Here is a 24,712-nt window from a genome sequence, read left to right on the forward strand (position 1 = left end):
TTTCAAATCTTCCTAAGAGCAAATAACAGTCATCTTTTCTTTCCCTACTCCTGTGCAGGCCACCCAGTGGTGTGATGCAGTTTCCTCCACCTCGTCCTCCTCATCCCCTTCCTCCTCTGTTTCCACCTGCCCTCTCGCCTCCCTCCCTCCGATCCCCCCATCCCGTTTCCAGGATGCTCGTTCCTTAGCCATAGAGCTGGGTGGCGGGGCGCTCCTGGATCTCTGGACCCAGACAGTGGAGCGCTACCAGCGGACCGTAGCACAGGTTAAACCCCGGTTCCTCCAGTCTGACAGGGCCCAGAATCAGGGCCAGGGGAAGCCAAAGACGCCCTCTGCCAGCAGCCTGTGGGACCTGATGGGTCCTGAGGGAGAGGGCGACTGGGGACTGGGAGCTGGAGGAGGCGAAGGGGGGCTGCAGTCCTGGGGATCCCTGGCATCACTGTTCAGACCGCAGACCTGCTCCACACTGAAGATAGGAGAGGAGAAATGGAATAAGAAAGAGGGAACAGGAGGAGGAAGTGGTGGAGGAGCAGGCGGAGCTGGAGGAGGGAAGTTCCTGCAGAACCTCCTGAATCCTGCAAAGAAGAGTGTGAGTTTTAGCTCCATTTTGTATTCAATATCTGTCTTATTTGCTACAACATTAGTACTTAGGGCTGGGATATACGGCCAGAAATGTTCATTCGAGACCATAATTATCACAATAATTGTCAAGTCATTATTTCTTTCAGGTTTAAAGGCTGATTTGTGCCCCTAAATGAAAGAAATCAGATGGTTAATTGTGTTTTTAAACTTTTCTTAATGGTCAGAACATGACAAACAGTGGATCACTTCATAAATCTGAGGTAGAACATTCAAAACAATTATGATAAACTCCTTTTCAACAAAAATGCACGAGTAAAATTAAGCAAAATACTTTTTTTGTCCCTTTTCATGCATAATAAATACGTGTATAGACAAAATTAAGTACTAATTTGTTTGTGATTTAAATTAAATCAAACATTTATTGAACATTTGTTAAATTGTTATTGAGGAAAATTATCTTGCAGTAATTATCGTTATTGTTTTTTTGCCCAGCCTTGTTAGTACTATGTTACTACTTTTCTTTTCAGTTCTATTCTGCTGTTGTTTACATGTTCTTTTTTGAATTAGAAAAAAGTCAGTCAGTATCAGACAGTTGTCATAATGTACTGATGTAAACTGAAACCACTGGCTGTCTGGAAGAAACTGCGATTTAATGATCTCTATAGTGAAACGAAATTGGTCAACCATCAGAGATTTTGCCATAATTTATAAGGAGCTTGCTATCTCTTAAACATGTCTAGGTGTATTAAGCTAAGCTGCAGTTCAATAAGCTGAAATACTTCATGGTAATACATCTGCTCATCCTCTTGTCATGTAAAACTCCAAATTTACAAGTAATTGTAGTCCATTAAAAAAATCATCATTAAAGCTGCTGTTTCGTTGCTGTGATCTTTATTTTTACATTAATAATGCATCAAATTATTACTTGTATGTGAGTGGAGGTCACTCACATGCTCGTGGTGAGTAACCCAAAGAGAACAATCACCAAACTTTGCAGTTCCCCTCATCTTTGTCGAGCCTTTTAGTATCTTTCAGTTCTTTTTTTTGTTGTTTTGGTTCAGACTCACCACTCTCATCAGCTTTCAGCCACATCAAGCAGCTGTTGTAAAGTCTGATAAACCTACTGTAGTGTGTGCTACCTCGCCAGTACCAGCAGACAGATAAAGTTAGCAATCAGCATGTGAAGATGGAGGAGCATTTAGCTAGCTGCTAAAGGACAGATGTTTCCCTCAGGAGTTGTTGCTGACCAAAACAGAGCTAAAAGTGATTATTGAACTTATCAAGGTGATAATTGTCAGTGTTATGTGTATAGTGTCATGTTTCTAACCATGTTTCTCACTTTATAGCCTACAGACGCCCCGCTCCCTCCCAAGCCTCCCAGGAAGCGCCACCCAAGCTTCGACCTACAGGCTCTTCTGGCTCCCCGCAGAGGCACGACCGGCCCTAAAGCCGAGTCCCCAGTGGGTGGGCCGAACCGTAACTCCCCCATGTCCTGGCTGGGGAGACGGGCGTTAGCTGATCCAGTTATTACCACTAGCATGGCTGCAGCCATCCCTGGATGGGGCGGAGGAGGAGGAGGAGGAGGAGGAGGAGGAGGAGGAGGAGGTGTGTTAATTCGAGGAGTAGAGGTCAGCAGCAAGGAGGTGGTTGACCACACAGGGTCACCACGGCAACACGTGCTGCTCGGGAGGACTGAGAGGGAGACGGGGACAGATAGGGCAGGTTCAACTGCACAGAGGTGTGTTGGTGTCATTTTCGCTTCTTCTTTCTTTTATTTTAATAACACGTTCTTCTTATGTATATTTTTTCTGCGTGGGAACTTGTGTGGGAGGCAATAAGTGGGAGAAGGTCCAAGTTAGCCGAGAGCTCCAACTTTATAAATTACATTAAGAACAGGCCACGCTGAGATGAAAGGGTGAAGTGATTCATCCTTATGGAGATAATTTAAGTACAACTGAAGTCTGTTACAGAGTGATTTTATCAGTCAGCATGCAATCTCAGATCATTTTATCATTACTAACTGTTTGATCTCTTTCCATTGCTTACTGCTATCTTTGCTCCCACTTCCTCCTCCCTCCCACTTCTCTTTCTCCCACATTTGTTTCTGTTTTGCAAATTTACTTATCCATTTTCTTGCTCTCCTTATGATCCCGTCCAGTAAGCTGTACCTGCTCTGGTGTAGGATGTTGAGTTCAGAGAGGCAGTACGTGGCTGTCCTGAAAGGGGTAGAAGAGACATACCTCCCCTTACTGGAACTCTCAGACACACCGGCCTCCATCAAGGGGAAGGCAGACACCCTCTTCCCCAACTGGGCCAGCCTCAGCACCTTCCACTCGCAGAACCTACTCCCTGCTATGGAGGGCGCTCTCGTGCAGAGCTTGTTGCAACAGGACTGCTTCAGCAAATATGTAAGTTCATAGATGTAAGGTGAACGGTAAATGGATCTTATTCAATGCTGATTTAGACATAATTTTTCCTTACTGGGACCGCAGAGTAGTTTAAACTGTTTGAACCATAAGTCTCTAGCGTTTCTCATTTATGACCCCTTTTAAAACACAGTGGTTACTTGCAACTGCTCATCACAGGTTCCATATGTCTATAACGTATGAACAGTCCATCCACAGATTGATTTTCCCATCTCAGATTATTTCATGTGGAGAATATTTAGAGGTAAGATGGGGTAAAACAGTCCAATATTTTTATAAGAAATAAGAAATAAAGCAGAGAATCAAGAAAAGTATACAAATGTACATACTTCCTATTCCTATGTTATTTAGAATCTTGCAGCCCCTCAGATTTATCCTAAGGCCCCTTGGGTGGTCCTGACCTCAGTTTGGATAACACCCATTATACAATAACTGTGCATTGCAGAGCCTCTTAAACATTTTTAATGTACTACTATTTAGATATTAGTACCCAAACTTCAAAAACGTGAGCTACTTTGTTAGTTTTCCCTGAAAGACTGAAATGCAGTTTTACAGGGATAACTTTTTTAAGGAACTCATTGTACTTTATTGAAGATTTTCATTTACCTCTGGGCAGGAAAAGATGTTAACGTGGCAGCCCATGTTTTGTTGGACTCACTTTTGTGGTACATAAATCTGTGATAGGTAGTGTCAGACGTTTTAATATCGAAATTTGTAAACGTTATTCATGTAGCGCCATTCAAAACAGTAGTTATAATCTACTTTAAATGACCTGTTGTGTCTTCAACTCAGTTATTGCGTGATTGTTCAGATTAAATTCAATAAAAGAAGTAGAGCTTTGTCTATACAAAACACCAACTTTCCATATGTTCTCTCTTTTATTTTCCCTTGTTCCACATCTTTTTAATCACACACAGCGGGAGCAGTTTCTGCACTATTCCCACTTCATCAGGACTAAACCAGAACTGGACTCTCCACTGGTCACCCAGGCTGCTGACTTCTTTAAGGTAAGATTCATCATGTTACTGCTGTCGAATTAAATCCTTGAATCAGCTTTTCTACTGTCAACTCATTCCAGTAAACATGCTTCAGCGCCCGGTTTTCTCACTGATGTTCACACAATTCTGAATCTATACATTTAATAAGTGTGCCAGGGTCACACAATTCTTATTTGCTTATTTTCTTTTGAGAAAATCTTTTAAATCACAATGTGGGAATGTCATTATGAGTAATTTTGGAGCACATCACAAGCACAAACCAATTAAAGAGGTTTTATTCAACAGTGGCTGCAATTAAAAATGAGCTGTATACAGTAAAGCTAATTACATGTTTAATGTACACTAGAAAAGCCAATTAAAGGCGGATTATAGAGAAAGTAATTTGAGTTTGTAAGCTACAATTAACTAAAACGAATACATTGACAACATCACAAGATTACTATGAGGACTTTACAAGGAGAGATCACAGTGCTTAAAATCTCTGAGGCTACATTGAAGTTGTGAAGTGTTTCACACAGGAGCATTTCTAAGAAACCACCACCAGGAGGCGGTGTGAGTTCATGTCACATCCTGCAGCAGCTTGAACAAATCGTGGATTATGGCTGCAGGAGGGTTTTATTGTTACTGTGATGCTGATGGACGTCAAAGTGGTGCTCAAGTTGAATGATGATGGTGATCATTTTGGGGGTTGTTATGACGATAAAGACAAGACCCAGAAGGAGAATGTGATTTCACAAAGGAGGAAACAACAGATCAAAATGTCATTGTGTTTGTACTGCATTTGTATTTTCCGACCAATAATGAATATCCTTTGTAACTTCAAGATAAAATGACCAAAACAATAACTCAATACAATAACCTGATTACACACGTCTCAAGTGGTAATTATAGCAGACCAAAAGAGCTCTTCACGAGACATAGATTACAAAAACATGTAAACACAGATTTCCACCAATTCCTGTTATCCAGTTCAACTTAAATGTCATTTAATCATCAACCAATAGTTGTACATCATAGGTATTGCTGATGCCCACAATCAGTTTAACCTAAAAAGTGTATTTAGTTATTGTAAGTCTTAACAAGACAAGTGAAAATTGATAAATTGGTGTCCGAAAAAAAAGTTGGAAAAAAATAAACTAAACTATATTTTTCTTTCTTTTTCACAACTTTTCACTTGTCAGTATACATTATAAAATGTTACACGTGAGAAAACTTATTTTCACATGTAAAGAGGAATTAATTTTCTGCATTTACAAAGGAGAAATTGTTCAAAAAGCAAGTGTAGTGAATTCAACTGGAGGTTTTGCTTTGACTTTAAGTCTGACATCATGACGCCGTAAGAGACAGTCAAGTCTGACATTTCCTTAACCCGCAACACCTCGCTTCTCTCCCCTCTCTCACAGTCCAAACTCCCCCTAGCCTCCCCCCTCTCCCCTTTGTCCTTCCCTCACTGTCTTCAGGCTCCCACTCAGAGATTGGAGCAGTACTGCGAGGCCCTGGAGGAGCTGGGAGGGATCAACCCCGCCTCTGACTCCGCCCTCTCCATCTTGAGACACGCCCAGCGGCACGGGGAGGACCTCAGGGCCAGCGACCTCGTCGTCGGATGTCCGGTGAGAATGCCTGTCCCAGTTTATGACTCTGCAACTGTGGATCAAGTCCCACTTTCTTTTCTTAGACGGAAAGAAACAAAGTCATCTTGGTGAGGTCAGGCAGCTGAAAGAGATGGAAGTGTTTAGCACTTCTGCATTTATTATCTAGAGTTCATTATTTACAGACTTTTGTTTTTAAAAAAAGTGATTTTATTAGTATTTATTTTTAATATAATCAAGAACAAACACTCCTTAGGTTAACCATGTTTTAAATGTACTTAAAATAGTATCTGTGGGACTCCCAAGAGCAGAAGTTAATTTGCATTTCTCCAGTTTCTCAAGTTTATTGTGATCAGTGCCGTCTGTGGAGTGTGTGCATGAAGTGAAAATCTGAACTTAAAACAATGAAATAGTCTCTCAAAAATAGAGGAAAAGTAGCAAATAAAAGAAAATGAAAAGATTTTTTTTTTCTTCAGACAGACCACTAGGAAAACGTTTCTCTTGCTCTGCCACTCCTGCAGTTATTATGGATGTAAAATAAAAATTAAAAAACACAGCATTAACCTCTACCAAAAAGTCAGAAAACACCACATCCACTTGCCCCATATTGTGATACTATGACACAGCTGGATCATTCAGAGCTAGTCGTGACAAACGTTCGACTCCCACACACACACACACACTACCCTCTGCTCCCCCTTTCAAGTGATGGGAGAGATTACGACAGCACAAACACTCCCATTGAGCTACTTCAAAATCTCGCTGCCAAAGCTGTCCAAGCAAAAAGACCCTAAGTGTGTGTGCGTAGGTGGGTGTGGACGTGGGTGTTCATAAAGTGTGTGAAGCATCACTTACATCCTGATTCACACGTCACCACAGGTTTAAAAATAAAAATGTTGTGTGACTGGCTGCTGGTAAATGATCAGTCCTTTTAATTTTATTGGCAGAGCAGTTACGGTTGAGACATGTTTATGTACATTTATGTTGCCCCTTTTGCTGTTTGTTTGTGTCTTTGCAAGTAGAGTCTAGTTTAAAGTCCTTAAGGAGCGTTACGTAAGATTTGACTTTTATCAACCTCTGTCTGCCTCTGGTAGGAGTTGCAACAACATCTCTCTTTTAACCCTGTAATTGGTATGAACAAAAAAGCCACTTTTTTTTATTATTTTTTTTACAAAAGACATGAGTCAGCCGGCCAATTAGAGGAAAGATCCAACAGAAAGAAAGCATCCTTGTGAATAGGGAATTCAGTATGTCACCATGCAAGGCACTCTAATAACAACACTGCTTTGTCCTTGTCTTTATTGACTTGAGAATAAAGCTTTTCAGTCTTTGGAGCTGAAATGTCTTGCCACTCTAAATCGAACATTTGAGTATGTGAAGGAGCGAAGGGGTGAGATTTTGCCCCAAAACAGAGAACAGACCAGAATGCAAGTGTTTAAAGCCCCCCGAAAAAGAGCTCCGGTCATGTAATAAAGGTGTCAATAACTTCATGAAGACTTTCAGATTCAACACAGTTATTCATTTTTGTGCTACAGCCATTTGCCATTGTTTTAAGAATCCTAATCTGGCCTTTTACAAGATTTTGTTACCTGTTTCAAGAAAATTAAATTAAACTGGATTGAAAAAAAGTGAAACATTTCAACCCACTGGCAAGGATGGCAAGATGTTAAAACTCAATTTAAGGCTAAATGGCCTCATAAGATAGATGGATAGAAATTAAGATGGTATCTTTCACAGATAAAGGCCCTGGGCCTGGGCCTCAGGCCAAGATAAGTGAATTCTAACGTGTGTGCGTGTGTGTGTTTGTGTACTATGTGTGATTTGAGATCCCAGTGGCGGAGCGCGGCGAGCTGGTGCGGCAGGGCGAGCTGACGGTGTGCGGGGGAGCTCGGAGGAAGCGGGCGGGCGTGAGGAACGTTTTCCTTTACCAGCACGTCGTCATCTTCACCAAACAAAAGAGCCCCGGCCTGGGACGCATCACCTACAGCTACAAACACAGCATCAAGGTTTAGAGCCCACATACACACACTGTCTACACTCTTTTTACTATCTTACTCTCTCCCGAGCGCTCTGTGTTTGAAGAGTTTTGAGAGGAAAATCCACTTTTTGTGTTGATTAAACTGAAAGCAAACTACAACAAACTGAGTCTGAGGTGCTTACATTTCTTTATTCTTTATTATTTTATTATCTTTATATATATCTTACATTGTTTGGCAAGACACTGACGACAAGACAGGAATCTTGTCTTAGTTTTTTTATTCCCTTCCATTCTCTCTACTCTTTTCCAGTCCATCTTGACTTTAACATTTCCGCCCTTTTCTCCCTGCAGACGGGTGAGATGGGTCTGACTCAGAGCGTGGGTGAGGAGGGTATGAAGTTTGAAGTTTGGGTCCGACAGGCCCCTCGAACCAGAGACTGCATCACGCTGCAGGCGAAGGACAGGGAAGACAGGGTGGCCTGGACTCATGACATTGCCCACCTGCTGTGGACACACGCCATCAACAACACAGGTACAGGCTGACCTTTGACCCCAGAGGCCTCAACTTTTAACTCTCCTTTGAAAATTTTAAAAATCCCTTATTGACTTAAAATCTACACAAAACTACGGAGCTCCAAGTGTTGAGATAATAAGTGAAAGGGAAACATTTGGGGAGTACTTCTACATATATGTATGAAGTTGAATAGAGCCTTTTGTGGCTCCAAAGAAAGTCTGATATACTTACTCAAGTGACGAAACTTGACGTAACTTATCTCTGCTTGAAGCTAGCAGCTTGATGCTATATTTGGCGCTACTAGCATAACGCACCTGATTCTTTTGAGTTGCATTGTGGGTAATGTAGACGGCAGGTTTTGACAAGGAAAAAAAAAATGTGTTAAAAAAAAAAGACATTCTTCTGATCCTGCTGCATCAGTTTTTATCTTCTTTTTAAACTGTACGTTATGAGTCCGACATTGTTTTTGGAGTGCAGCGCTAAATTGGTAGAGTACTCTTTAAGTCAATGGAAGTAATAATAAATTTACTTTGCAAATTTTTTCTCAAATCGCCCATATTTTTGTCTGTTTTGGGAGTTGTCTTGATCTTCATTTTCCCGGACACAATCCCAGCATGCACGGGGTATGAAGCAGGAAAAAATCCTGAACAAGTGGCTGCTCAGCCCTCCCTTTGCAAGCACGTAGGAGAAGCTACGGTGGCCGACACGCTCTGTCAGCTCTTGTGCTAAATTATATGTATGGTCTTCCATTTGTTCAAATTTCACTTCTCGTCTTCCTTCTAATAAACCCATTGACTACTACTACTACGCGCTCTGAAAAGGTTGTGCTACTGTAGAAACATGGCGGCACAACAGGACCCGTGGTGTACATAGATAGAAATGGCTCATTCAAAGATAACAAAAACATACCAGTTCATTATGTAAGGTCTTTATAAACCACTGAAAACTAACGTCGTAACTTGGACAAGATGTGAAATTATGGCCCATAACATTGTGCAGGGGGTTGTTTTGGTTAGTGGCTTGGGCTTTCAGTTATTGTTTTTTTTAAAATATTTGTTAGAAAGAAGCAAAAGAGCAACTTCCTCTCAAATGTCTCTCCTTCATAACTTTACCGGGGCTGATAATTGCCTTTCCTAAATAGTAGAGAACACATAGAAACACCAGTACCAGACAATACCAGTTCAGTCTGTTGTTTGATAGTTTTTTTCTTTGCCCGGCTTTGTAAGCACAAGGAACCGTTGGCTATCATGTGTCATATGCACCTCCTTGTATCCATAAAACCTGTGCCTCGGGATCGCGCTCTGTAGTTGTTTCAGATTACAGTATCAGACTGGATAAGATACACTGCAGCTGGCACTCATGAGGCACCGTTACTTGGCTTTCAAACAGCATTGTTCTCATGCACCCAAGCAAACAACAAACAGTATTTTCCCAGATAGACTGAGTTTTTGCCCCATTACACCTGTGTTTTCCTGAATATTCAGTCATTATACTACAGTGTGCTTCATATAAGAGCATCTTGCAAAAACAATGTACATCATGAGGTTTCTGTAAAGAATTGTATTGTTTTTTTATGACTTATTCTCTTTTTCTCGCAGAGTTGTGTCTGAAGGAGTCACTCTGCATGGGAATTTCCAGTAAGTTGCTGCTGGACGCGACAGGAACTCCAAGCTCAGAGCTGGACTCCATCTACAGTCTTAATGACAGAGGTAGGCTAAAAAGGGAATACATCTGTAATACTTGCTACAGGTACTAGAAGCACTGTGCTCTTAGGGAAATTGTGCAGGAAGAAAAGCATTTGCATTAAAGATTTGAATAGGTAGTGTTTTTTTCCAAATTTCCCAATTCCTTAAGGAAAACCCCACTTTGTGCGGTAGAGTAATAAACAGATTTCAGTTCTGTGTCGAGTTTTTATTTGAAATCCTGCACATCCTCTTCTCACCTTACAAATATAGAAAGTCTAAACTGTTTTTCAGTTGAAACTGTGGCTTCAAGAAGTCAGTCAGGTTTGTGACCAGATTGGATTACTGGATAGTTCAGATGTGCTTTCTGAGCTGAAAGTGATGTGGCCCCGAGATTACAGACAGGAAACAAAACGGTGTATCTCCCCATGTGACAAGGTAGCAACGTGGTACATGTTTTTATTTCAATCTCTTGCCCCCGGGCTATTCTATGAATTTTTGATATTTGTCTCTCACTGAGAAATTCTGAGGAGCTGGGATGTGCCTGCAGAGAATATGTAGCGCAGTCAAAGATTTTGGCTATGGAAACACATTTTACTTCTGCTATGATCAAATCCCATCACATCCTATGTCTCCCTTAGACTGTGGCTTTGTCATTCTACACAGTATCCATAAACGACAGATATTAAAGGAAGGACTGCTGTGCACTGTTTAAGACAGCATTTTCAGCTTTATCTCGCATTTCCTGTATTTGTTTCTGTAGGGCTGGGTGATAATTAAAACATGATTGTTTATTGACTTTCAGCAGGATCATATTTACAGATCATGTTATCACTCCATAGATTCCGGTTTAATAACTCTGATCATGCAGTAATTAAAGTAGCATTATTACTCATTAAATGCAGAACATGGAGGAACATGTTTGCTTTGAATTGTGTGATTTTGATTGTGGTTTCTTTGTAGTCACATATATCGATAGTGGACAATTTCTATGAAGCACTATTAATTGTTTTTTTCAGGCTGCTCGGTAGCAGGGGAACAAGCTGTAAACTCAACACTGACTTATTATTTATTTATTTACTCATTTCTTTATTTGACAGGGACTGTGCACAGCTTCCTAGCTGTACCAGAGTTAGCTACAAGCTATGTTATATTTGTAGTCCTTGAGCAGGAAACAGAGAATAACATCTCTGTTATAAAGTTAAAATGGCAAATGCATTAACAAATAGTTACGTAGTTACACATCCAGCAGACACAGAGTAACATTTGCATTAATTTGAAGTTTATGGCCACAATATTAGTCCAATATTCACTCTCCTTTTAGCTCTGTTTCTGGACTTCATCAACTCCTGAGAAAAATATCTAACTATGTACCTGCTAAATGTTGCACTATGTTCACAAGCTAGTTGCTAACGTTGTCTGTCTGCTGTTTGGTGCCGGGCAGGTAAGAGGGATTTGTAAAAACAAAAACACTGGGCTGAAAGATGCTAAAAACACTCTGTACAGCTGAGGGCAATGTTGTTGGGTGATAATTATCTCTTGGAACACCACTGCGAGTGATCCCTTACACATTACACATAGACATATCTGCTGTTCTAATAAAAGTGCTACTTTAATATTAAAGGATTTTGATTATTCCTATGTAGATAACTGGTCAAATATTGAGATATTTCCTGAGTGGCTGCAATGTAGTTTGGTCGCAGAAGTCCATTAGGCAATCCTAAACTTCTGTATCTGTTCAATGTTCATGGTATGAATTAAGGTAAATCTACCAATTCTATGAAAAATGTTTAATGGTATCAGCAACATTAGCACACTCTCCATGTGAGGTGGGTTGAAGGGAAGTAGCAGTTTCAGTCTTAGTCACAAAATAATACCTGGAATACACATTATAAATTGATGCTGTATAATTATATTGCAACATCTGAGAGTGGTGTTTCCCTTTAAGAAACATGGCCCTTCCACAGGGTTAAAACATAAAATATTGAAATAAAAACACACAATCTGAAATGTAATTCTTCACATTCCAGACCCACCATCCAGTCTCCAAAGGCCGCTGTTGCCCTAGAGCCAAAGCGATTTCCCATTCATCGCTCAGTGTAATGCACATACTGCTCACCAGGTGTCTCATTGAGTGCAGCAGCTCAGGATTTCAATGCATGAATTGTCCTCCGGGACTGAACTCAGTGTTAGAAATTCATTGAACAGGATGAGAAAAATGCCTTCTCTCTCTGGCTCCTCTCTCTGACAAGAAAACATTGCGACACAATTATTTGTGCATTATAGTGCATACACACAATGCTAATGTAAATGGCAAACAATCCATGCATGAAAATCACGCCTGCATGCAGGATGCTATCATTATCTGAACTCCACTACCCAGAGCAAAATATATATTTTAAGTGTGTCTAACACCAGCTGAATTTACTGAGTTTTATACTATGTGTTAACCTATAAGGACCTCTTTCACACACCGTCTGTCCTTTAGTCCACAGTAGCTGCTCAGACTCCTCCTCTGTTGGCAGTCAGAAGGAGGGGGGATCCCCGGCATCTGGGAGGGACCCCAGGAGAAGCTCTGGATCAACAAGTTACTCACAGGTGGGGTCACAGTGTACCCACATAACACACACTCCAGTGATTCGAAAGTGGATGAAAAAAAATGCATTAGCAGAAATCTCACTAGCAAGGACCACACCACCAACAGATGCATTCAAATGATTAATTAATGGAACAAAAAGATTGTGTGCGAGGCTTGGACAGCTTTTGTTTGGTACCACTCATAACCCTATACGGAGAGGAAGAAGGGGGTGGGGTGCAGAATATGAGAGCGAAGAAGAGGAGATGTGTTATGTGGTTATTTATGGAAATGATGGAAGTGGTATAATTGAGGTGTGGCCCTGCTCCTGAAACTCTGCCAGAGAGCTCCAATAATCAACACTTCATATAGATATGAAATGTGAGGAATGTTAACGGATGAGGGAAGGTTGGGGGTTTTCTTTTCTTTCCCATTAAAATCAAGCCTTTTTTCCAATGCCAGAAGGATTTCCAGGAATCTTATTAAGGAACTTTACCTGCATTTCCCCATAAATCCCTGATAGGATTTTCTGATGGCCCAGCAACTATTAGGGTGGAGTTTGCAATGCTAAACATGTGTAACGACAAGCCTTAAGACTGCTAATGCATACCACATTTTTCTAACCACATGCTGTGGGTGTCACTTGTATCAGTTCAGTCAGCCAACTCAGGGAATGGATTATTTTGTCAATGTACAATATGTACAGCGTTGATATTTGGCAACAAGCCTCTGATTTTCTCACTCCCGGAGCACCAAACATACCAATGATATTAACTTTCCTTGTGGGAGAACGCAGATTCACAGCCTACAGGTGGATGGTGTGGTGGAGTGGTGCTTATGAAATGCTGAATGAACAGCAGCCACACCGTCAGGCCAACAGTAGCCGTAAACGACAGCTTTGCTTTCAAGCTCTGATTCTGTTGCTCTCCAAATATGGCACAGCAGGAATTGGGGAGTGATTATACTAACTTCCCTTGTAGCAGAATCTGAGTCTACAGGTGGATTCTGTGGTGGAGTGGTGCATTATGATATGCTGTATGAACAGGAGACACAATGTCATTAAAAAGAAGTGGCGGTAAAAGACAGCAAGGATTTCAGGTGAGCAGTGAGGCAGCAAGAAAGTAAGCTGAGAAAAGTACACACAGTTGCGGTTAGAGAAGCACAGCATGTAAATGTGAACAAGGTAGAAGGCTTTGCTTAATTATTAGAACCAGAGACGGTATTTTTTTCCCTGCGCCAACCCATCTAAAAACAAGTAAGAGTAAAAAGAGTGGGCCTCTGAGACAAAGAGTAAATGAGAGAAGCAAAACTCACAACAATTTTGTTTTCAATGTGGATAAAAAAATAAAAATGACTTTCCCTTTCAACTTTAACTGTTGGCCAGTACTGTAACAAGTCCACAGCAGTCTGTGTTGTTGTCATGGTTTGGGGCAGGCCTGGCCACTATGGAAATAAGTTATTTTAACTTCTGGTGATTTTATCCTCTTTCTGTGTGCAGTTTGCATGATCTCCCCATGTCTGCGTGGGTTCTCTCCGTGTGCTCCGGCTTTCTCCCACAGTCTAAAGACATGCAGGCTAGGTTAATTGGTGACTCCAGAGGTTGTTTTGTTCCTCTGTGGCCTACGATGGACTGGCGACCTGTCCATGGTATACCTCGCCTCTCGCCCATTGTCAACTGGGATTGGCTCCAGCCCCCCGTGACCCTGCACGGATAATCAGTTATAGATAATGGATAGATGGATTTTATCCTGTTGCACAGTTCAGTTTTATGTACAACACTTTGTCTGTTTTACAGTTTGTTCTATTCTGTTAGTTTTGTGTTTCTGCTTGTCCATTGGTTGTCTAATGACAGAATCATGCCAAACCCCATAAACACATAGCAGGAGGGTTAGGTGTTAAGATGCTGACCATGAACCACAACATGCCCGGTTCATTTCCGGCTGTTCTCCATCTCTCTCTCTCTCTCTCATTTCATTTCATGTCTCTGATATTTCTGTCTAATGAAGGCAAAAATATGCAAGAACTCTTAATAGTATCATCCACCTCTGCAAGTATTTTTTCAAGAGTGTTTGCCTCCATTCGATAGCAGATAGCAAGGTGACAAGGAATGGGGGTGAAGAGAAAATAGGCAAGACATGCAACAAATGTTCCCAGCTGCACTCAAACCGGAGATGTTGCAATCACATGGTCAGGGTCTTAGACCCCAGAGGCCTGAAATCTGTCATTGTCTGCTCTTTTAGCAGTAATTTGCCTCCATGCATGGTTATTTTTCTTTAGGGTGAGTGCATTCATAAGCCCATTTCCAGCACTATGAGTTTTCTCACGTGTTTTTCCTTTCAAACTAAACGTCTTTGTTATTTTTGCAAAACAGAAAACACATCTTATATGTTCCTCAGCTGCTGTGAAAAGGCAGCCATTTGTATGTGACCTACGGTATGTCGGATATCCACCAAACAGCAACAGCATTTCTATATGTTAGTCAAGTGAAGATAGTGTGCATCCTCTTAGCTGTAAGGAAACAGCACTACCTGCCATCTCCATAGTTTAAATGAATTTGCTCTGTGCACACACACACACACACACACACAGACAGACAAACACACACACATTCTCTCAATCTCCTTATCTAGCAAACAGAATATGACAGATTGGCAAACAGACTGCGCTGAGAACAGATTGACAGACAGACGGACACACGCAGCACAAACAGATAGGGCAAACACACAGACAGCGATATGCACATATTCAACAACAGAGGGAGGATTGCCGCTTGTGCCCACCTACATACACACTTTGGCATGCCTGCACACTGTAGCGTAGAATAAAAAAATGTTACTGATTCTTGTTTTTTCTCCCCTTCTCAGAGTCAGTCTCCCTCTACAGCTGTGTAACTGCCATCTCAATAAGAGTAAGTTAGTGCGTTTATCATGTTTCTTTCATCTTTCTTTCTCTCTGTTGTTGCTTTCGTTACAGCTGCTACTTATATCGCCGCATCCCTGCCTCTCTCACTTTCTGATTTTACACATTTTTACTGATTCCTCACTCTTTTTCTCCAGAAGAAATACACAAATGTATCCTGAAGAATGCTTGAGATTTATGTAACTAACATTTTAAAATGTAAAAATGAAATGATTATTTTCTTTTTTTCTCTTCCCATAACTTTTTACAATCAGAAACTGGACCCTGGACTTTTAAAGATTTAAACATCTCTATTCCACCTCTGGGCAAGCTAAACTGGACTTCGAAGAGCAAGAAGACAAAAGATCTGAAAATCTGAACTTCTCCCACATGCTTGCTCTCCTTCCCTTTGCACCCCTTCACCTCCTTAAAACAAACAAAATGCCAGCAGATTAGCCGAAGCAGCACTGCAGTGCATTTTAAACCGCCCAGCTCTGATATGAACCCCTAAAGAAAAGCTTCCTTCAAAAAGGATCAAAACTGCCCTGTTTAAACCATGACAAGCACCAGCGGGGCTCTCTGCACTCCGCCATTTTGGATCTGCCAGTCTCAGTTGCTGGCAGAGTCATTGACACCAAAGGCACTTCAGCCACACAGTGCGGCCATTGTCTGCCCCACGGCTCCCCACTAGGCCAAACCACTTGGTCTGAACCACTGACTGCCTGGCTGGCTGACTGTACGCATCACATGCTCCAGCAACTGATAATAAACAGGAAGTGATACACAGGGCGTAAATCCACCGTAGAATTGCAGATTTAGAATGTTTTATGTTCTTTGTGATTTTCATAACGATGAATTGAGTACTGTAGGCTTTTTTTTTCTCTCCTCCCTGTGTAAAAATGTGTGGCATAGGCTAGGTGTGATTGCATCTATGTAAATGAGGCAGGGGTGGTGTGAGCATACACACACACACACACACACACACACACAGTGTCCCTCAACACATGCAGTCATTCTTATTGTTATAAGACAGTGGAGCACTATTCCCATTCACGTGCTCACACACTCACTGAGGCCATTTTAGAGCCTGGTACAGTTGCTAAATCAACGACAGGACACAGACTGTAAGCGTTGCCTTGATGATGAACGGGAATGTCTTACAGTATCATATCCGACTGCTATATACATTCTGTTACTGTGTTTGTTTAAGCTAATTATGTTGTATTAACACAGTGGCAAGGTTTTAAGGGCGACCTGGTTTTTAGTCTTCTTGGTGCCTTAAAAAAGTTCTTCAGTGTACTGATTATGTTACAAGAAGTGCTGATAATGAATTTAATACTATACCTTTTAATATAAGATGCCATATTCCGTATGCCAAAGGTATAAAATGGGTGTCTGTGCAATGTTGATTTGTGTACAAAAATATATTGTTGTTGCATTTAGACTAAGCTTTCCTGATTGGAGTGTTTTCTCCATAAAATGGAGAAAGGTGGATCTGTTCAGTGTGCTATTCTGGTTTTACTGTTTTGGTGCTTGCGGCCAGAAGACAAGTGATATCTTCAAAGCCTATTTCCTAAAATGTTTGAGATGTTGAAGTCGTGACGTCAGGGGACTGCTTTATCCTAAATCTTAAAGAAATAGTTTGACATTTTGGAAAATGGAGTTAGAGGAGAAGGGCGATACCACTGCAGCTGTTTAGCTTAGCTCAAAACCCCATGTACCAGCACATCTTAAGCTCAGTAATTAACATGCTGTCACTTTGCTTAATCCGCAATCACAAACCGTGGAGCAAAAAGGACAAGTTATTGTTTAATGGGCCAGAGTATTTATTGGCCGGGCAGAGCACCTGCCTGGACGCCAGTTATGTGTAAAAGTATTTTGTATGGATTAAAGAAATTTTTGGAGTGGGTAGGCAGATTTTGTAACCTTAAAACAGTGGTAGGCTAGTGGTATCCCTCTGCATCCAGTCTTTGTGCTAAGCAAAACTAAGCTAGCTTCATATTGACCAGTGGAATCAATCTTCTCATCTAACACTCAAGCAAATAAGCCTATTTCCCAAAATGTAGAACTTTCCCTTTAAGGTAGCATATCTCAAAATTAATGGAACATGCAATGAAAATAACTTCCAGAACAGCAACTTAACCTCTCCAACTCTGCAAGACTCACAAGTGGCTCTATTAATAATAACACTGGTGAATTTTATTCAAACTCTCAGAACAAAAAAATATATGAGGAAATTAAATGAGTACTGAATGTGTACAAAAGTATATAACCATATCTAGAACTTGTCATTTTATGTTACAATGCAGCCAAAAAAGTTTCATATGATGACATATACGTAGGTAATAAGAGTATGCACAGTCAATAAAACATCATCCGTGTGTATGACTATCAAACCATAACATGCTTGAGGTACAATATGAAACCAGCAGGTAGCGAAAGCCAGCAGCAGCGGGAGGTTAAGCTCATCTCTGCAGACAGTAGCAGCAGCTCGTCACCGTTATCAGATTTAGCACGTTTCATATCTGCATTCCAATTCAAAAATCACAAATGGCTATTGAGCTGTTTTCTTAATCAATATGTAATTTGTTGGCTTGGAGTAGCCTTGTACACTCCATAGCCTTTAGCTGTTTGGTACATTGCGTTATATTGGAAGCAATGTAATGAACACCATCTTTCATTCTTACTGCAGTATAGATTGTCATATGCAGAATTGTTCACTTTTGTATGCCACGGCAGGGCAGTATTAATGTATAGAAACTTTTTTCTTGCTCTTTTGCTATGACACACTCTGCCTGATGTTTACATTTTTTGGGAAGGAATGTGGAATGTTTGAAATGCATGTTCTGCTTACTTGATAATTGTACTGTTTTATACTTTTCTGTGTTGAATTAAAACTGGATGCAAGTTCAAACCTCTTAGAGGGAATTGTTTTTTTGGGGGGGGGGGGGGGGTAGAGGTTGCACTTGAACCTTTTAGCAGGTCTAACCTCAAAACGAGGCCTGTAACCTCATAACCCCAAACTTGCTCTAATGAGCGGGGTCCCTCCTCTGAGAGCCAGCTGTACTGCTGCTTCCACCAGGCCTCACAAAAACCAGAATGATTAGATAACTACAGTGCAGCGCCATATCAAATAGTTCCAGGGATCAAATTCTCTGAAGGAGGGAGGGCAGATCGAGAGCACGAGTGTGTGAGTCCATCTGTGCATGTGAGGGACATGGAGAGAGGAATGAGAGATAAAGGGTGGGCAAAGAGGGGGGAGGGGGGAACAGGAAGGGGCAGAAATGAGGGAGAGAGAGAAAGAGAGCGACAGAGGAGAAGGACAGGAGACAGTAGGTGGGAATGATGGGAAATGAGCGAGGGCGAAGGGGCAGACAGACAGAGAGGCACAGCCAAGGGGAGAGCAGGAGCACAAGGGGGAGAGGAAGAATAGAGAGGGGGGCTTATAGAAAGAGGGAGACACAAAGTAGAGTTAGAACTTTTTTTTCCAATGGAGAGAACTAAGAGAGGGCCGAGAGAGCTGCAGAATGGATGAAGGAGAGAGAGTGAGCGGGGTAAAAGGGGGGATGTTGACAAAGCAGCGAGACTGTGGCGAACAAAGAGAACGTGAAGAGAATGAGTCGGGGGAAACATCAAAGGGATTTTTCAGGCCCGGTTACCGGGACAACAGACATTTGCATGCGATTAGCTTTTTACATCATATTAAGAAGGGTTAGGGTGAGGGAGGGAGGAGGGGAACTATAGATCATACACACACACACACACACTGTACGAGATAGTGAGAGGGAAAAAATAGAGAAAGAAAAAGAGGGACGTTGGTCATCTCACGCGGATAAACTGACTTATAGGCAGCCAGCCAAGCGTTTCTTTTGTAAATGAGAGTGCATGTTGAGGGGAGATACAGTAATATGCCGGCGCAGACATTTTGGCAAAGGGAGGTCAAAGCAGCTAGTGTGTGTTCTTTTATTTTAGTTGTTTTTTTCTGTTTTGAATACAAGTTTAACACCAATGATTTCAAGCAGTGAGGATCAATCTGCCACCGAAACCTGTGAACGCTGATTTAAAGCGTCATTTGTGTTTATTTTACTGTCACACTATTGCATCAAATTCATCAGTAATTTGTCCACGTTATTTGACCAGAAATCTATATATCTATATCTATCTATATTTTAAGCTGCAGAGTATAAGCCAGACTTAAAATATAATGAAATCGATCCAATATAAAGAGAGCGATCAAGGATGAACCAAGCAGATGTGATAAAATACTATTATAATGGATATATCAGCGTGTCGTCGCTTCTAAAAGAGGACCATGCAAACACAATTTTCAGATAAACTGAAGGAGTGTATGTTGCTTTACGGATTGAGAAGATTCACTCACTTCTTAAGCAAAGCAAACCATTTCAAAACCCATTATGAGCAGAAAAATGCGTTGTCACAAAGCTGAAAACAAGGCTGACATTTTGGAGATACATGTTTTTCACAGGACAACGAAGATATGCAACACATTAAGATTCTGGAAAATAACTCCATACAATAGATTGATTGTTATATCCTAAATTTCCAACAGAATCATCTTATAAGCCCTCCACACGTATGGTCTCACATATATAGACACAATGTCTAGACCCAGGTATATATAAATATAAAAACCTGAGTGGATGGATCCACATTACACCATAAAGGCCTCGTTGTTTGCACACATGCAGTGCATACATCACTCTGTCAAAAAAAAAGCACCTCACACAACCTTCCCTGCAATCGTAAAAGCCATTAAACATGTTCCTATGGGCAGACACCCTCCGGCATTTTACACATGTAATATTATCCCACCATATCTCTCCTCCACCCCTCTTTCTCCTTCCTTCCCTCTTTCCTTCCCTCGCTCCTGTCTCTCCATCAATCCACGTCCCCTACACTTCCCCTCCCACTTTCCCCTCCATCTCCATCACCATCTCCATCCCTTTTCTCTCTCTCTCCCCTTTCTATCCATCCATTTTACTCCCTCCCCTCTTAATCTCCACCTCTCCCTCTTTATATTTCCCCTCCCCTTTCTTTTTTCTTCTTCCTCTCTGGCCTGCTCTGCTCTCTCCGTCTCTCTGAGTGTGTGTGTGTGTGTGTGTGTGATGCTTCAGTGCCCTCTGTATTGTGGCTGCATTGTGCCAGTAGGCGTCGCCGCGACAGCCGTTGTCACGGCAGCATTGTGATGGGGGGTGGTGGGGTGTCTGTGTGGGGGGTGGGGTGGGGACGGGTGTATTACAGTATCAATACCCTGACACTGCGACAAAAAGGACAGCAGCCGTAGCCACATATCACTCCACCTCTGCACTCCTACTCCTCCTCCTCCGTCGTCTCCTTCCTCCCTCCTTCCATCCCTCCCTGCGACCCCCCACTCCCCCCCCCCAATCAATTCCCCCTCCCCTCCTTTCAATTGATTTCCCACCATATCTCACTGAATATGTAGGTATTGATCCCCTCCTCCCTAGCCTCATCCCTCGCTCCTTTCTTTCTCTCCTCTTGTTTTACTCAAACATCTATCAGATTTCATCCCCTCTATCTAAGCCCCTCCACCCTTATCTCACTCCATCTCTCTCTCCCTCTTTCTCTCTCTCTAACACACACACACACACACTTTCCTCATCTTTCATTTCATCTCCCCAATTCTTTCCCTCTCTCTGTGCCATCTCTTCTGCCCCCCCTCACTCCTCCCTCCATCACACCTCCCTCCCCGTCTCCCTCCCTCTCGGCTGTTTTTTTTTGTTGTTGTTTTGTTTTTTTGGGTTTTGTGTGTATGTGTGTGTGTCTGTCTCACTCACTCTCTGAATATTAATTGGTGCATTTCTGCTGCGGCGGAGAAAACAATCAAAGCGTCAGGGGCGGGTGATGATGCCATTGTGGCAGCAGCAAACACGTACACATATGTACCGTGAGTATACACACAAACACAAACAAGAGTGCGAAGGGGAAACACACAAACAAGACAGACAGACACACACACACACACACACATACACATTACAGTTACACATCAGCAGACAGAGAACACATAAATATGGGCACTTGTATACACATATATGCTGCTGACATGCAAAATGTGCTCACCCACACACACACTCATACACACACATTGATTTACTATGTACACACACTGAGACAAGCATGCACTGCACATATGCCACAGACTTAGTCAGTCACTCTCAGATAGCTACACAATAGCTGGCTTACAATGGCTGATCCAGGAGATGTTCTGCGTCAGCAAAGACATTTGAATTTCCCAAGCAACATTTTCCTTCACACAGTACTTGAGCACATCTCATTTAAAGCAACATTATGTAAGAATAGGTATTTTTTGCAACTTGGAACCCCTACAGTTTTGGAGAGCATGGGGGGGGCCTTACACTGCTAGCACAGGAGCTAGCAGTGTAAGGACCAACACCCCCCGGTGCTCAGCTGCACGGCTAACTCTGAGCTAACTAGCTATTGGCAGCTACAGTTAGCAGCAGTTAGCGGTTATTTTAGGAACCAGTAAAACAATATGTCGATCAAGAAAGTAATAACAAAAATTACACCAAAATCAAGTGGTGTTTCTGTACAGTGCTCAGTGACGCCCGGCCTTCAGAAACACTCCACTCCAGCATTTATTGTTTCTCCAACCTTCTTCTCGTCTCATTTGTCACTATTGTCCAAGCAGCTCATGGAGCGAAAGACCCATAGCTAGTTAGGCACATAGTGCCAGAACAGGCATTACAAGGTATTGTACCATAAAAATTATTTTGCAATCCGTTCTCACTCCAAAGTTGCCACATATGGATGGTCTAGACCCCTTGGCGTCCGTTTGTAATGTACTTATAAGCACTGGGGAAAGCGTCACTTATGAACGCTAAAAGCTGATGTAGGATATAAATAACAGAAAAGTCAGAGTGAAGAGGTGGTTGAAGTGGATGGTGAAGTGGATTGAGACATTTCTCAATGTTAACCACTAGTTTTATTTTGAAATTCTAAGAAGATGTTGTATATTTATTATTGCCAACTTAACAGCGGAGCCTTACACCTAAAAAATGACACAAAGGAGGTACCCAGGGTCTTGACCATATGTGATGAGTTTGGAGAAAGAATGTGTTGAATTTTGAAGCAGTTACTTTAAGGTAAAATTATTGCATAATGTTATTTTAAATGTTAAAAATAATTAAATCAAAGCATTTAAAAGTAAGAGAAGTGAACATTTCTGTAATTATTACTGAACAGGCTATTCAACTGGCTTTTTGTTGTTCAGTCTGTTCTGTATCTCACTCTGTAACTCTCTTTGATAAAGGCTGAGAGGTGGTGGAAGAGGCGTGTGGGCTTCATCACTCCACTCGCATCCTGGCCCACGTACTGTAGATTTGACTCTCTGCTTTTCGTTGTTGTCGTTTGCCCTTATACAGTATAATACTCATGCAGGCCACTTACACGGAAAATGGAATGCAAGAACGAGTCGGCGGAAAAACAAAGTCTGTGTTGAATTCTGCACTTGAGACTTTAAAATGCTGAAGTAGATGGAGCAGATAAAGCCCAAGGTCTAATGAAAATATTTGAGTTAAATCAAGAGCCAACTTGTTGAAAGACCTTTTTTATAACAACAAATGATAACAGGATTCAAATTCCAATGCAAGTTAATATGACTATGTGTCCCAAATCTAGATCAGTCATATCAAGAACGTGGATATGCACTCAACCAGATTAAAACTGAATCTGATAGAAAGTTGGTGGGTAAGGCTCTTATTGTCTGTTCATTTGTCTGTAGCTGTTTGACCTCCCCTGTGTAGAATGATGTAGGCCTATGTGCAGAGTTTGACTTTTCACATTCATCTGCTGAAGAAGAAAGGTTTCTCTGTGCTCATCCAAAATCTGAATTTAAAACCAGTTTGTCCACTAGCAGGCCAAGCATGGTCCAGTGTGAAACTTACACAAATGTGATGTGGAAACTTGAAACCGGCAGCAGACAAACTTTTGCACATTTACTGTTTGGTTCAACAAGTCCTCATACCTGAACAACAAACTAGCTCCCCAAAACGAGATACTGTATGATGGTTTGGAAGTAGGCTACCAGTCAACTGACAGACATATCGGACCTTAAGTACTTGATGTAAGTCACATAAGTCGTATGATGTTAAACATGTGGTTAATGTGTAACGGTAAAGGTATATCAGGTTGGTTAGGAAAAGATTGTAGTTTGGGTGAAAAAAGTGAGTTGGGTAAGTCACATGACTTTGAGTGAGTAACTCCTTTTAAGCAGAAACTGTAAATAAGTCAAAGGTGACTTGGTTTCACATCTTGGTCTCCTGAGTGAAAGTCTTGAGTTTGTTTGACCCATCCGTCCCCCCCAACCACATCCTTACATGGACACTTTTTAAACTGTCACCTGACTTCCTCATGTGCTCCCATTATACACCCACCAGACGTCACGGCCTAATAATAAACATAATTAAAATGGGTAATTAAAAGCTGATGCACAATCAAACTATACAGTTGTATTTCTGATGAGGATGGGCAGGTTTGCGTCATGTTTCCAGCAGCAGCAGACAGACCTTTTCAGCAAAAAGAAAAAGCTCTGATAAGCCCACCGTACACTACCTGCCCAGAACCAAAAGGCAGACAGACGAATTAGCAACCAGCTGGTAAAGAAAGTCAAAACAGCTGAAGACTGAGATAGTTTTCTTATAAGCTGGCCAACTACAGAGCTAAAATAAGAGTTGTATTGGACTCAAATTCATCAGGTGGTCAGAGACATCATTTGCAAAAGGATGTTGCTCCATGTGTGTGTGCTGGATTTGTGAATATGCAAATAGTTAGCCATAACTTTTTAAGTAGATGGCGTCTGTCAGTTTGTTTTGGATTTATTCTACTTTCAACTGGCCAAAACTCTATAAATATAGCTGTGTATAAATGTTCATGTTTAAGCACAGGGAGGCGCACCAAACCACACCCCATTAATAAGAGGACACATAAGATGACACAGTGGATATTTTATGCAAATTGTGTTGATGTGGGTACATGGGTTGGAGGGGATGTGCACCTGCGGCAATTAAACCATTGTCAACTGAAAAAAGCTGCCGTGTACAAAAGAGCGTGAGAAGCCATTATTTACATAGAACACAATATAACTACTATATTACTATGTTGTATAACTATTAATACTTTGCCTGGGCTGTCTATTTTCATGAAGTCAAATTTTGACTGCATGCATGCTTTTATTTTGTAAGGAGTATTTTTCCCAAAGCATACTGTACTTTTACTCTGCCTTTCCCACTGTTGCTATTTTTGCTGGTGGGGGACCCCCTGGAAACCTCCTCAGGGACTCCTGGTGGTCCCCGGACCTTATGTTGGGCACCCCTACATCCAAATATGTGCACTTAGTATCTTCCCATCCTGTAAGTGGCCATGTGCTTCCGGGGTGGCTCACCACAACATTTAGACTGCCCCTCGTTCAT

The 24,712-nt window shown here is 41.6% G+C and overlaps 1 protein-coding gene across 1 annotated transcript in view; it reads left to right on the plus strand.

Annotated features, from left to right (window-relative positions):
* The window catches only part of arhgef40 (Rho guanine nucleotide exchange factor (GEF) 40), a 43,415-nt gene extending 25,255 nt beyond the window's left edge, over positions 1–18,160 (plus strand). The window contains exons 17-27 of the mRNA XM_038731231.1: positions 59–589; positions 1,929–2,320; positions 2,741–2,990; positions 3,926–4,015; positions 5,410–5,616; positions 7,422–7,601; positions 7,925–8,105; positions 9,686–9,796; positions 12,258–12,367; positions 15,209–15,252; positions 15,518–18,160. Of these exons, the coding sequence (XP_038587159.1) occupies positions 59–589; positions 1,929–2,320; positions 2,741–2,990; positions 3,926–4,015; positions 5,410–5,616; positions 7,422–7,601; positions 7,925–8,105; positions 9,686–9,796; positions 12,258–12,367; positions 15,209–15,235 (2,079 nt within the window). The 3' untranslated portion in view covers positions 15,236–15,252; positions 15,518–18,160. The remainder of the gene's footprint in view (positions 1–58; positions 590–1,928; positions 2,321–2,740; positions 2,991–3,925; positions 4,016–5,409; positions 5,617–7,421; positions 7,602–7,924; positions 8,106–9,685; positions 9,797–12,257; positions 12,368–15,208; positions 15,253–15,517) is intronic.
* Positions 18,161–24,712: the final 6,552 nt, after the last annotated feature.

The sequence above is a fragment of the Micropterus salmoides genome, unplaced genomic scaffold, assembly GCF_014851395.1.
Source record: "Micropterus salmoides isolate LMB-PRFRI ecotype aquatic unplaced genomic scaffold, ASM1485139v1 Ms_hic_scaffold_2, whole genome shotgun sequence".
Taxonomy (NCBI): Eukaryota; Metazoa; Chordata; class Actinopteri; order Centrarchiformes; family Centrarchidae; genus Micropterus; species Micropterus salmoides.